General features: G+C 35.3%; 1 protein-coding gene across 12 annotated transcripts in view; it reads right to left on the bottom strand.

Annotated features, from left to right (window-relative positions):
• Positions 1-12,687, bottom strand: part of Hdac9 (histone deacetylase 9) — a 701,371-nt gene that overhangs the window by 179,565 nt on the left and 509,119 nt on the right. For all 12 annotated transcript variants that reach the window (XM_047560086.1, XM_047560095.1, XM_047560092.1 and 9 more), the window contains 3 exons: positions 7,040-7,162; positions 3,954-4,164; positions 3,336-3,553 (listed from right to left, as the gene is read on the bottom strand). In XM_047560086.1, the coding sequence (XP_047416042.1) occupies positions 3,336-3,553; positions 3,954-4,164; positions 7,040-7,162 (552 nt within the window). The remainder of the gene's footprint in view (positions 1-3,335; positions 3,554-3,953; positions 4,165-7,039; positions 7,163-12,687) is intronic.

Raw genomic sequence — 12,687 nt, 5'->3', positions numbered from 1 at the left:
AAAAAAGCAGCATTCTTCTTTTGGTACTAGTATAAAGAAACCTGATTTTTTTGAAAGAGCTTACCAAAATGTAAGTCATCACAGTATAAACATACCAAATATTGGCAACAGAATCGTTCAATGCATTTGTAAATTTTTAAAAAATGTCTTAAAAAACAAAAGAAGAAATATTGTAAGCCACAATTTTCTTATGATTAAACTTTTCAAAACACTTTCAGTGAAAATGAGATATTCAAACTCATGAGCAGAGATAAATCATTCTGACAGGGTTTCCTCTGCAGTCAGCCCTCTCCTGTCTATCTTCCTGCATTATTTACTGGCAGATATAACTTTAAAAACACCACATAAACCAACTATAGGGATATTTCTGCTAAATTTTTAAACTCTTACACCATAATTATGAGTCAAATAATCTTAAAACACACGAAAATCCCATAATAATTATCACTATAGTATAAGGCAGGTAAATTGTCTGGTAGGGTTACTAACATTTTTATTATATAGATATATATGGCAAATTCTTCAAAATTTAAAGTTAATCATTGGACCAACAATGCTCCTAGAACTACAGGTTTGCTTCTAATTCTTCTCAAGTTGATGAGTAACTCAAACACATCATTACAAATTTCAGACAGAAAGGCCAACTGTATTTAATCTGATATTGGCTTACATATAAATCTACTTATATTTTTTTTGTTCAAACATCAATTCTTGCTTACCTAAATACTCAAAATAAGAACCATAGAGAAACTGAGAGACTAAAAGGAAAAAAACATTTTGAATCTGTCATGTGCACACCTACATTTTCATGTGTACCTATACTTCATACTATGATAAGGATCTCATAAGCGATGGCCATACGTTCATGATACCAACTATCTGGTTCCAGTTTGAATGGGTTTAATAAAAATCCAATCATGATAATGGGGGAAATGAAGTGTATAAGATTCTGTGGTAATTTCTTACTAATGTGTATTCTAAATGGTTAGAATATATTTCTGTATAGAAACTTAGTTTTTGGCATTTACATTATGACCCTGACCCAGTGTGAAGTAAATGTCCTCATCATCCCAGGGAGGAAGGTGAACAGTTGCAATTCCCTTCTTGATGGTTCTACTGAGAATATTTCAAAATAGGACACAGGTCCAATATTTTCTTTAATAAGATCCTTCTCTGTTTTCTTAGACAATTGAGGGCAGGTAAAATATTTTCAAAATCTGGAGAATACCTGATGTGCACATGCCACTTGATTAAACATATGGAATACATACTTGGAGAAAAGCCAACTGGAGACCTGCGTGAGTAATCTAAACACCCAAGCTGAGAGGGGTTAACATATAAAGATCAGCTTTGTACTTTGAAGTTTTCTGGTCTTCATTTTACCTAATTAAGACAAGATTTAATAATCAAACCACTGTACAAACAAGTACCTTAAAGTATAGGTTTGTTTCTAATTTTAGGAAGAATTCTTAACAGATTCCAAGGAATCAGCTCCACATGGGAAAAGTTTTCTGATAAGGCTTTCTTTTGTCATTGCTAAAATGCAAATGCCTGCTTTTCATCTTAGTTTTATCCTGTGACTGAGGTTAGCATCCGTCTGTCAAAATCTCCAGTGTGACACCAAGAGAGAAAGATACCATCTGAGCATGCCATCTGAGTCTGAAAGAGTGGTAACTCTAAGTTAATTAATATATATGTATATGTGATAAATATTTTAATATTTTAATATTATGTTTATATATAATATAGTCTTAAAGGTATTCAATGTAGACTATGATTTCAAAGGGAACAATTTACCTCATTTATCCATAGCAGAATATACACATCCACATAGTTAAAGAAAAGAAAATAACCTGCACATACATACACAAACACACTCACACACACACACACACACACACACAATTCAGTATTAATTTTATAAGTAAATCTAATCCCAGGTCAAAGGATTTTAAGGCAAAGAGTTGAATTCCTAACACTCCCTCCCACATAAGTTTCTTGCAGTAGGCACTCAACAATTTTCAGAAATACCTAGTAATTTTGCATTGTGCTGATAAACCACAAAACAAACAAAAAACCTAACTACCATAATAGAGCAAATGTGTATTCAAGTTGATGAACATTGTACCACTAAGCAGGGAAAGAAGCTGGCTCTCTGGAGGAGATTGATCTTATACAAAATTTAGACAAATTCTATAGCAATGAAGCAAGCATTCAACTGCTGACAGAGGCTGCAAAGCACAGTGAAAGAAGGTTGAAAGACAGTTGTCCTTGCCAGCCATCCCCATTTCCAACACTCTAATTCCACGTGTGCACACACCATCTTTGAAAGCAGCAGAGGGTTGGGCTGGATGAATTTTATTTTCAGTACTGTGCTCTTTAGCCCATGTTCTCCCCATGGCTACCTTGTTAAGATGGAGGCCAATGAGAAGAGAAAACTTTAGCAATATTATCAATACATGATGAAAATCTCTTTTCCTATTATCATTAGAAGGATAATGAGACCTTTGCCCATGAGGGTTTACTTTGTTTTGCATTGCTTGTTTTTTATATCACAATACAATAAAGTATTTGCTAAGCCAGGCTGTAGTTATCATTTATCAGTGAACAGGATACCATTTTTCAACACAATCCCTCTATAACATACTTGTAGGTGATGTGCCACAGAAGAGAGGAAAAGATCATTTGTCAACAAATTCAGAAAAAATGCTTTACTGGCCTGGCTGGTATCATTATACTATAATCACTGTTTCTTTGTGGTTGCTTCAGCAGGAGAGCTCCTAAGGGTTTGGTATGAAGTAGACATCCACTGTCCATTTCAGCCACAGTAGGGCTGCCAGAAAGAAATTATTACAAGTTTCTGAAAACTGTTTCAAATGCAGTTTGGAATGAAGTGGGGCATACTAAAATACAGCAGTAAACTACATGCATACGAGTTTCTGAGAGATAATGTTAGTGGCCAACCTTGCCTATCTGCCATCACCTGTGCAAACTTTTTGACTTGTCAACCCATGTATGCAACTCTGTTTCAAGTCTTTTTTTGCAAAAGTGGGGACTTCATGCACATGTACCCATATGTGCTTATATATTAAAACAGGCTCTCAATCATAAAATACCTTACTAATCTATGATCTTAATTTTAATGTCCCACAAACAGAACAATTGTGACAATATTGGTATTGTGATGAGATTTTTGAGTCCACATAGCTGGATTAAGATGATAATTTCCTTTCTGCTATAACTCCAAAATTCTCCTCTTAGATACCCACATCAATAATAGAATCTCAATTTCCAAACCAGTGGTTACAATATTTTGGCTTGATTTGGAGGCTTACTTTGTTCATGTGAATCTGCTGCTGGTATTGTTTCTGCTTCTCCAGGAATTGCTGGTGTTGCTGCTGAATGACCAGCTGAGCCAAAGTGCTCTGAGGCAAAGGTGCCGACTGGGTTCGATTCAAGGGTCTGTGACGGGGTAATTTGTGGGTACCTCTAATGCCAGGTGAAATTCTCTCTTTCGTTGCCAAGGGAGACTGAGGATGTAAGGGAACTCCACCTGAAAAAAAAAATTTTGTGTGTGTGAGTGCATGTGTGTTTATGCATGCATATAGACAGATGTTTTCACCCATAATTTTAGGAAAAGGTAAGAAGCCGTTTGCCAGGCAAGCCTCTGAATAAGGCTAGGCCAGGTGCTGGAACAGGAATATGTCTGACTAGGTGACTCAAGTAGTCTAGTCTGGTATGTATCAAGATTAAGTGAGGGGAGTTCTCTCCCCACCCCCACCCCACAGATCATGAGGAATAAATAAGGATCATAGCCTTTCCCAGGTACCAGGTGCCAGGGAGATCCTTGTATGGCACAGTAAATCTTTATTAGGGCCTTGAGACATTACATTGGATCGCCGATAAAATAAAAGTCCTGACATGACCTGTGAATGGTGCCATTATTAAATTACCAGTCACAAGAAGCTTTTGTTGCCGCATTTGTTCTTTCAATAATAAATGCTGTAGGAGAGCCTGGTGGCTGCTGTTGGGCTTCCCCTCTAAAGCCACGTGAGGATGGCTTGAAGATGCCGGGACGCTGCCCCCATAGTGCCCAGGCAGAGGAACACCTTGCCTGAGTGTCTGTGTCTCACACTTCTGCTTTTCTTTGAGCGAATTCGAAGCCTGTGTGAAGAAATAATAAAGATATTAATCCTCTTTCACCCACGTGGGTCACCAGGTCTCTACATCAGTAGATGAGTTTCTTATGTCATAAAAACAAAGCCCATATCCAATGGCTGAGTCAGGGGAGTGGGTAACACTATGTCTTTAAACTAACTGAATTAACAAATGACAAACAGAAATAGGGTTGAAGCACTGTAAACAATTTAGTAATTGGGCATCTGTACTGAATCTTAAAATGTTTTTTTTTAAATATTAAAAACAATGCAAGATACAAAATTTCAGATGGGAAGAACAGGTTCAAGAGGTCTATTGTACATAATGGTGATAATGGTTATATAAATAATAATGTACTTGAAAATTGTGCAGTGTGGATGTTAAGTGTTCTGAACACAAGAAAGTGAAGTAATGTGTATCTTAAGTAGCTTGATTAAATAATACATATATACATAAAAACATGTAAATCATGAATACATGTAATTTTATGTGAACCATAAGTCGATATATGTTTATGTTAAAAAACTAACAAAATAATACTAATTTCAGTCTTAATAAGTGGAGAGTTTATTTCTGAAAGATTTTAAAATCTGCTGCTTAAGGAAAAGCTATGATGAAAAGGTAACATTCATTCAAATAGTTAAGCTAAAGACTATATCACAGGAATAAAGACAAAGCAGTCCATAAGTTTGAAGTTTTAAGCAAAAGCAACAATTCACTCTTTCTCTACATGTCCTCTAAACATTTTACAGAACTGTAAGTTTCCAACATTTAATTTTTAAAATGAAATTCTTAAAATAGCTCAATGAAAGGAAGTACAAAATATGCAGGCATTTGATTTAACATGTATTTTATATTAATTCATAACAGATTTCAAATCTCTAAATATTAAAAATGACACTTCATATACTTTTGTATAATAAAGTCAACTACAAGTGAAATCAGATATCAAACAAAAATGCTATTAAGAACTTGAAATGTATGATAACACAGTAATAAGGCAATAATAATTATATCATCAATAGCAATAATGAATTATCCTATTCAAAGAATTTAATGAATGGTGGTCATTTTGGTATTACAAAAGCAGAAGTCTAATACCTCAAAATTATGTGGCATGTTTCTTTTCAAAATTCATGCTTCATCTTTCAAAATTGCTGTGCACCAGGGAAGCAAAGCAATTTTCAGTGATGGAGAAATTGAAGGACAAAGAGGTAAATGGTTGTCTGAGTCACAGAGCTAGTCAATGCAATGTTTAATCTAGAAGTGATGTCTGGTCCTGGCCTCTTTTCCTTAAAATTTCCCACTATTCAGTGGGGAAATGGAATATTGGAGATCCCTTTGCCAGAGCAATGCTAAGCTTGAGAAATTAATTGTGATGGCCTTATCCACACCAAAATGGAAGAAAAAAAAATATGAAACTTTAATCCAAACCACATTGGTTTATTCATCCAATGGTACCAAATTGCATTACCATCGAAACATTAAATGGTCTGGTTTTAGTACTTGGTCCTTTGGGAAAAAATCTCCCCTGACCACATTAAAAGTGGTACATGTGTGAGTTATCAGGGAAGAGCAGCTTACACCACTCAAAGAGCAATGGCAGCAAAATGTCTCCGCATGTGTCAGACACAAGAAATTCTGGGGTTTGTTTACTTATCATTAGAAGAGATGGGGAAAATAGAACTAGAAGAAAAAATAAGTTTTAATAAGTAAAAATTTGAAAATATCCTTGAACATTTACTTCATTCTAATTCCTTTTTTCTTTTCACTAGACCCAATTATTTACATATATTTCACGTGGAATTTCAAGGGGATAGGTGAAGTCAGAATTTTCAACCCTTGTCTTTCATTCCTGGAAATAAAACAACAGCCAAAATTTGCTTTCTCCTCATTGGTATAAGATGCTGTTATCATGAGAGATAACATATTCTATTAAAAATCCAGATATAACAAAATGCCAGACATAATAAAATGTCTCAGATTGATTTTATAATACACATTGAAGATGTGAATCTGACATGCGGGACTAAGCAGACTTGCTGCTAAAGATTGGCAAAATTGGTGACAAGGGTTGCAACAAATTTCTCTTCAAAGCTAATATATCACAGGACATCTGTGTAGGTACAATTTAATTTACTGAGCTTTCAGAGATGAATTATTCTAGGTAAAGCCTACAAATCTTTGAGAAAAACTAAAATTTATATTTTTTAGGGAATGCACATAAAATAATTATTGCTATCTTCTGCTAGTAGGACAATTACCTCCAGAAGATCCTATTTCAGTTGTCAGAACTTTTAAACTAACTAATTCACTTTGGATCTCCTGGGAATAGCTTAATGTTATTCTTAGAGAGTTTTTCCAGATATGTATTCTTCAGGACCACAGAGTCAGTAACTTAAATTCCCAAAATAAAGTCATTCACAAAATAAATTCCATAAACATATGCTGCTGTGTTTGGAAGCTGTAGCTCTCAGCATTGGCTGGGGTGTATTCCAGGCCTGGCACTCACTGGCTCTATGATCTCGAGCTTTTAAACTCTCCCCATCTTAGCTACTTCTTCTGTAAAAATGTGGACTATAGTGTTTCATGGGATGGTCATCTGGAGCTACTGAAATAATATATCTGTAGAGAGTTTTTTTAAAAAAAAGCTGTAAACCATTATACAAATGTTAGCTATTTTACTATATGATTATGCAAATCAATATAATTCTGTGATTTCAAATTGAGCACCTTCAAACAATGCAGCAAACAAAAAATAGCAAAGGCCAGGTTCACCCCAACAAATTTTTCTCATGTCTAAATATACAAGAAATAAAAGGGAGTTCCCATATGAACATATGACTTGGGCTATTTTAGGCAAGACTGTGTAATGACTTACGTTGAGCTGGGACGGCCCTGCTGGAAGTCCCAAGGTGATATTGGGCAAAGAAGGAGAGGTATAAAGACTTAGCAGGTTCATGGAATCATCATGAATTAGAATGCGTTGCTGTGAAACCAGCTGCTGTTAAAAAAATAAGAAAAGTCTCACAATATCATGAATTTTATAGTAAAATAGACACATTTCATAAGAGGTTTTGCATTATCATAATTCAGAAAAATATTTAAGTTCTTATTTTATGATTTCTGTATCCAAGTTATAATGGAAAAATTCTTCATCCTAGACAGTTAGAAAATCTTACAAAGGAATTATATGTTAATTTTGCAAAATTCATTTACAAAATCTGATTTTATGGAAAATAATAAACGTTTGCCATCTCCTGGTAAAAAACAACAATCAACCTGGGTAATTTTGATGCATTTATATATGCAATTTTTTGTATTAGTGAGTGAAAATATATGTATACAACACTGTCATAGTCATTATCTTCACTGGAGTTAATGTCATTTTTACTATTAGATGCACACAGGAAAATCCATGCCATCATATAGGGCTTCTGTAATAATCACATCTTTTGATATAAAAATCTACAAATAGAAAACTCTGTGTGGTGATTTAATTAGCTCAGTCATAGAAAAAGAAGTAAATGTTAAAATGCTAGGTGTTCCCCATATCACAGTAGCCTTTGTTTACACTCAAACACGCTGAACATTTTGGCATCACAGTGCTTTTTACAACAAATACCTTTTTTTTAAATCCAATACTAGTCATGTTTTCCCACATGTGGCCTAATATGGCTGCTTGAATTACATTTTCTGTTTAACTCTTGCTTCCCTCCCAGAACTTTTATACAATAAGAGTTACAAAGGTCTTATTAGACTAAGGAACTCTGGCCTGATATGGTCCCCAAGGGAACAACATCCCTGAAAAAGAATACTCCATGTAACGGTATGACACAGTGACTGCTTTCTTCCCAAACAAAAAGCATATGGGACTCCAATAATAGACCACCTCCAAGAGGGATACTGCACACACGGGCTTTGACTAAAGTAAATATAATAACTTGTCAAGCATGTTTGGGGGAGCTGTAGATTTTCCTCTGAACAAACCTGGGATATCAATTAACTGGGGAAAAATATCACATGCTAATACAATGCAAGCTCAGAATGTCACTGAAGAGTGATGCACCACCAAAACACAGGATGTTATTCCAAAACATTGTCTCAATCATATGTCTGTTTGGAGATGAGTCCTAGCCTTAACATAATAAGAGCAGGAGGCTAAATGGAGTTTTCTCATTGCAACATGGAACTCCAAGCTAATTCAAATTTTGTTTCTTCTTAAAAGAACATGTCAGATTTGTGCATGAAAAACAAGAGGTATATTGAGATTATTAACATTATATTGACTTTATTATATCACAAAATTAAAATTGTCTAAAATGCCAAAGTATGAAGATTGTTGGAAAATAATTTGAAATTATACTGTGTGACACAGCAATTTTATTTTAGTGACTATCAGCAATTCTTCCAAATTTGCTCTAAACAAAAAGGCAAGGTATGATTTTGCTTATACAAAAGAGATTTTAACATAAAATTTACTATAAATATGTACCTGAACAAGAATAAAAAGAATGTTTAAGGAAGCAAAAATATTTTAACTAGCTTACTGGCAGTAAATAGTAATTTAAAATAAAATGATAGTTCATTCACTGATCCGTAGTCACAGAAGAGAAAATAAACATGAAAAAAAGCACTTTAATGTATAATTTTTATTCAAGTTTGTTAAAAGGTTCACAACACTGAGATGTGAGAGAGACTGTGGGAAGGACACAGGGGAGAAAAAGAAAAACAACAACAGTAACCCACAGCCCTCTCAAAGAGGTTATCTTTGATTCCTAGAGAGAATTCCTGTGATATTCTGTGATGTCTTTCATCACAGAAAGCAGACATAATGAAATGAAGAAGAGATTTCTTCTCAGACACAATGATAGCAGAGCATGCTGGATGCTCACACTGCTTTTACTCAAGTGAAGGGATTTGGGGATATTCTCTCTGGGACTGCAGATTCCTGCAGTTTCGTATACAAATGGAGTGTTTCCTACTATTGATGGTGCACTGAATTTCAGCACCCACCATGTGCTAAGTCTTATACCAAGGGTATTCTGGAGATGAACCTATTCTTCAGATGTACTCTCAAGTTACCATCGTGCTCATTTGTAGATGAGGACATTGAAGAAAGTGGGGGAGGCAAGGGTGTTTCCCGGTGGGATGCACAATGAAACTGAGATACTGCTGAAGAAAGTGCAGACTACTTTGCAGCTACTGTTGAAGGTCAGGGGAACCATTTTAAAAAATAATAATACTGAATGCTTAAGAAGAGGAAAGAGAGCAAATGTGGGTCCTGTGACTTATGGAAGGTGTATGGAGAGCAACTGAGAGCCACCTGAACTGAGAAAAAAGCCCCCATGGCTTCATGGCTTTTCAGATGTGAGGATATTCAAGTCATGAAGAAAATGCACAAGGATGCAAGAAAAGTTCTGTGTTCCCCAGATTTGTGGGTAGAGTTGGTTCTTCCCATAGAGACTGATAGGTATGACACTGTATCCTACAGACTTCAGGGACTTGGATATTGCTTAGTTTCTCTCCTTTGCTAACAGATAAGAAAACAGGCATAGAGGTTATAGAGATTTTCAATGTCTGGAATTCACTTAATAAATAAATGAACAACCATTTTCCTCAAATTGACTTTTTTAAATACAGCTATCCTCAGCTAGGTTTTCTTGTAGGAGCCATCTATCTGTTCCAGGTAAATGACTCTTAAAACCTAGAACTGTATTCTACACTGCTACTTGAGTGCAGGCAGATTGTAGGGGAACCATTCCACTGAGACAATGAAGGATCCTGACCAGGATTCCTGCAAGATGGCCACCCCACCTTAGCACGGAGGTAAGTTAGCAAGGATTTTCAGGCAAAGCCAAGATTTTTCCAGGAAGCAGTTTTGAAACTGATTCAGCCCTTAATTAGTGCTAGGTTGCTAAAATGCCAACATTTCACAGCTTAGAATATGGAAAAGATGGTTTCAATGTGAACATTTTTCAGAATTAGAACTTTTAATTGTAATTTAATAAGATAGAAATATTAAACACATGATTAACCTATCACATAAGCCTCATAAAGTAGTTAATAAGTAACTCCTCTATATTACATTGCTGGTGCTGGGTGCTAGGCATACAGAGATGTCCTAGGCCTCATAGACCCACATCTTAGTCAGGTTGACAGCAAAGCAGAGGACTAACCCAAATGACCCATGATAACCACTATAGCTGCATGCAGTAGAGATAAAATTTTTGATGGCACAGAGAAGGGTGTCATTTAATACCAGGTGTTGATAGGTAACTAGGCCTTCACCAGCTGGAGCAGAATGTTGAGAAGGATATGTATGAACTGATCCTGGTGCTTGGGTGGTGGTGGGGGGGGTCTGCTCACATTTCAGTAAGAGTCTTCAAAATTTTTATTCAGTCACTTTTCTCACTATCATGTCAATTGGAAGAATATCTTAAAGATAATATTTGCGGTTCAGGTGAATTAAATACATGTAGACTGAGAGACTGAAAATAGCTCAAAAAAGCTATTATTTAGTTACTGAAATAAGAAGTGATTAGTTTCAGTTAAAAGACTCCACATCTCTTTCAAAATGAACACTGAAAAAAATTAGAAAAATGGGCAATATCAAACATGGGGATAGAGAAAAGCAAAATGCCCTACACAGTGCTAGTGGAACTGCAGACCAGCCCAGCATTTCTGGTGAACAATTCTGCACTACTAACCAAAATAAACATACTATGCACCATAACCCAGTGACTCCTCTTCTGGGAATCATAACTACAGGAAATTCTCTCTTTAAGCTCTCAGGGTATCCATGGGTATATCCTGAAGCATTGTTTTTTTGGTGATGGGTGGGCATTGGAAGCTGCCAGCACAGCTACCTGAGGAACAGGAAGATAAAATAGAGCAGCATTGACCAGATCTTTATGGTGACTGAAAGCATCCATGCAGATATGACTGGGTCTATAACACATGCTTAGTGATAAAAGAAAGGAAATGAGGTAGATAACGCTGTGCCATTTAGATCTAGTAAAATGCATGGGTATAAAGCAAAAAATAAATACTATGCAAGGATCCAAGTAAACAAAAATGCAGAAGAATGCCTGCATGTGGCACAAGGAAAATGGAAATGGGGAACAAAGATTAAAAAGAAGGAGGGAGGAAAAGAGAAGCAGTTGAGGAAGTTAAATAAACACCTTTCTTACTCTTAAGGGCAAAAGAAGTCAACCAATGACCCTTGATGGAATACTAGTTACATAAATAATCACCTATTTTTTTAAAGAAGTTCATAGGAAAAGTGAATGTAGAATTTTCTGCTTTTTTTTTTATTTGTCCAAACTTATCTACAATACTCTTGAAAAAATCAGAAAAAGAAAAACAAAAGTTTTGGTGAGAAGTTTGGACTAGTAAAGTTGGTCTATGTGTCTTACACTTGAACTCTAACACTCACCAGCTGTGAGTCTGTCTAGTCAGCCACCTATCTTCCCTGGATGTCAGATTCTTCAGCCTAAGACTGAAGAACCTCTGACTAGCTCTATCAGGCACCAGCTGAATCTATCAGAGTGGCATAGAGTTACTACATGCTTATAAATGTCAATCAACTTTGACTTTAAAGGTGTCAAATTCCTGAATCTTGCCCATACTTAGATAAAAATTCCGTAGTCATCTAATGTTTGTCTATGGATTGAATATTATTTTTCAAGGTTGTATTTATTCCTACTCCTTTTATACATCTGATAGAAAATTAAAAGTTTCCTTAATGAAAGATAAAATTATTTGGGTAGTAAAAATCTCTAAGTTTTCATGTTTACTGGACTCTGAAGAATGCATTACTATTATAGAATGTATGTGAGATTTAAAAAAAAATCATTTGATAGGATTTGCTTTGCAGTTCAAAGTTGTTTTAAGCTTTGCATTTATGTTTTGTTAAAAATCTTGCTTTACAATATTGGTTCATGTTATTCCTAGTAAATGATTATTTTGTCATAGCAACCTCTTTTCCAAGGGGGTGTTTTATTTGCTGCCATCTAAAACCATAGCTCTACACCCACTCAGATGGAAGCATAACATTTACAGCAAATGTCACAACAGCTATTATGAAACAATAGGTAGTTGAGTCATGTGAGACTGGGGCAAAACAAGTGACAGTTCAGATGATTTTAGAACATTTAACCTTATTATTAGAATCATTTAAAAAATCATTTGTGTCTACTGCAAAAAAAAAAATTTAAAAAAATAGCAGAGCAGAGACAGCCACTAATGTTCAACTAGAAATAAACCAGCAGCTTGGCTACTGTTAAAATAGCTATCAAATAAATCTACCAAATCTAAAGTAATGATGCTGGAAACACGTTTGAAACCACAGGCCCACAATAATAACAATAAAGTAACTAGATAGATAAAGACATCTCTGACTGAAGTTAGAAACAGAAACCTCTGAGTAGCTCCACAACCAAGTTTACAAATGAGTAAAACAAGTAGCTCCAAAATCTTAGTTCTGGGACTGACATATGTAAGAAATAGAAGAAATGGAACAGAAGC

The sequence above is a fragment of the Sciurus carolinensis genome, chromosome 8 (assembly GCF_902686445.1).
Source record: "Sciurus carolinensis chromosome 8, mSciCar1.2, whole genome shotgun sequence".
In the NCBI taxonomy this organism is placed as follows: domain Eukaryota; kingdom Metazoa; phylum Chordata; class Mammalia; order Rodentia; family Sciuridae; genus Sciurus; species Sciurus carolinensis.
This window is presented reverse-complemented; position numbering and strand designations above follow the sequence as displayed.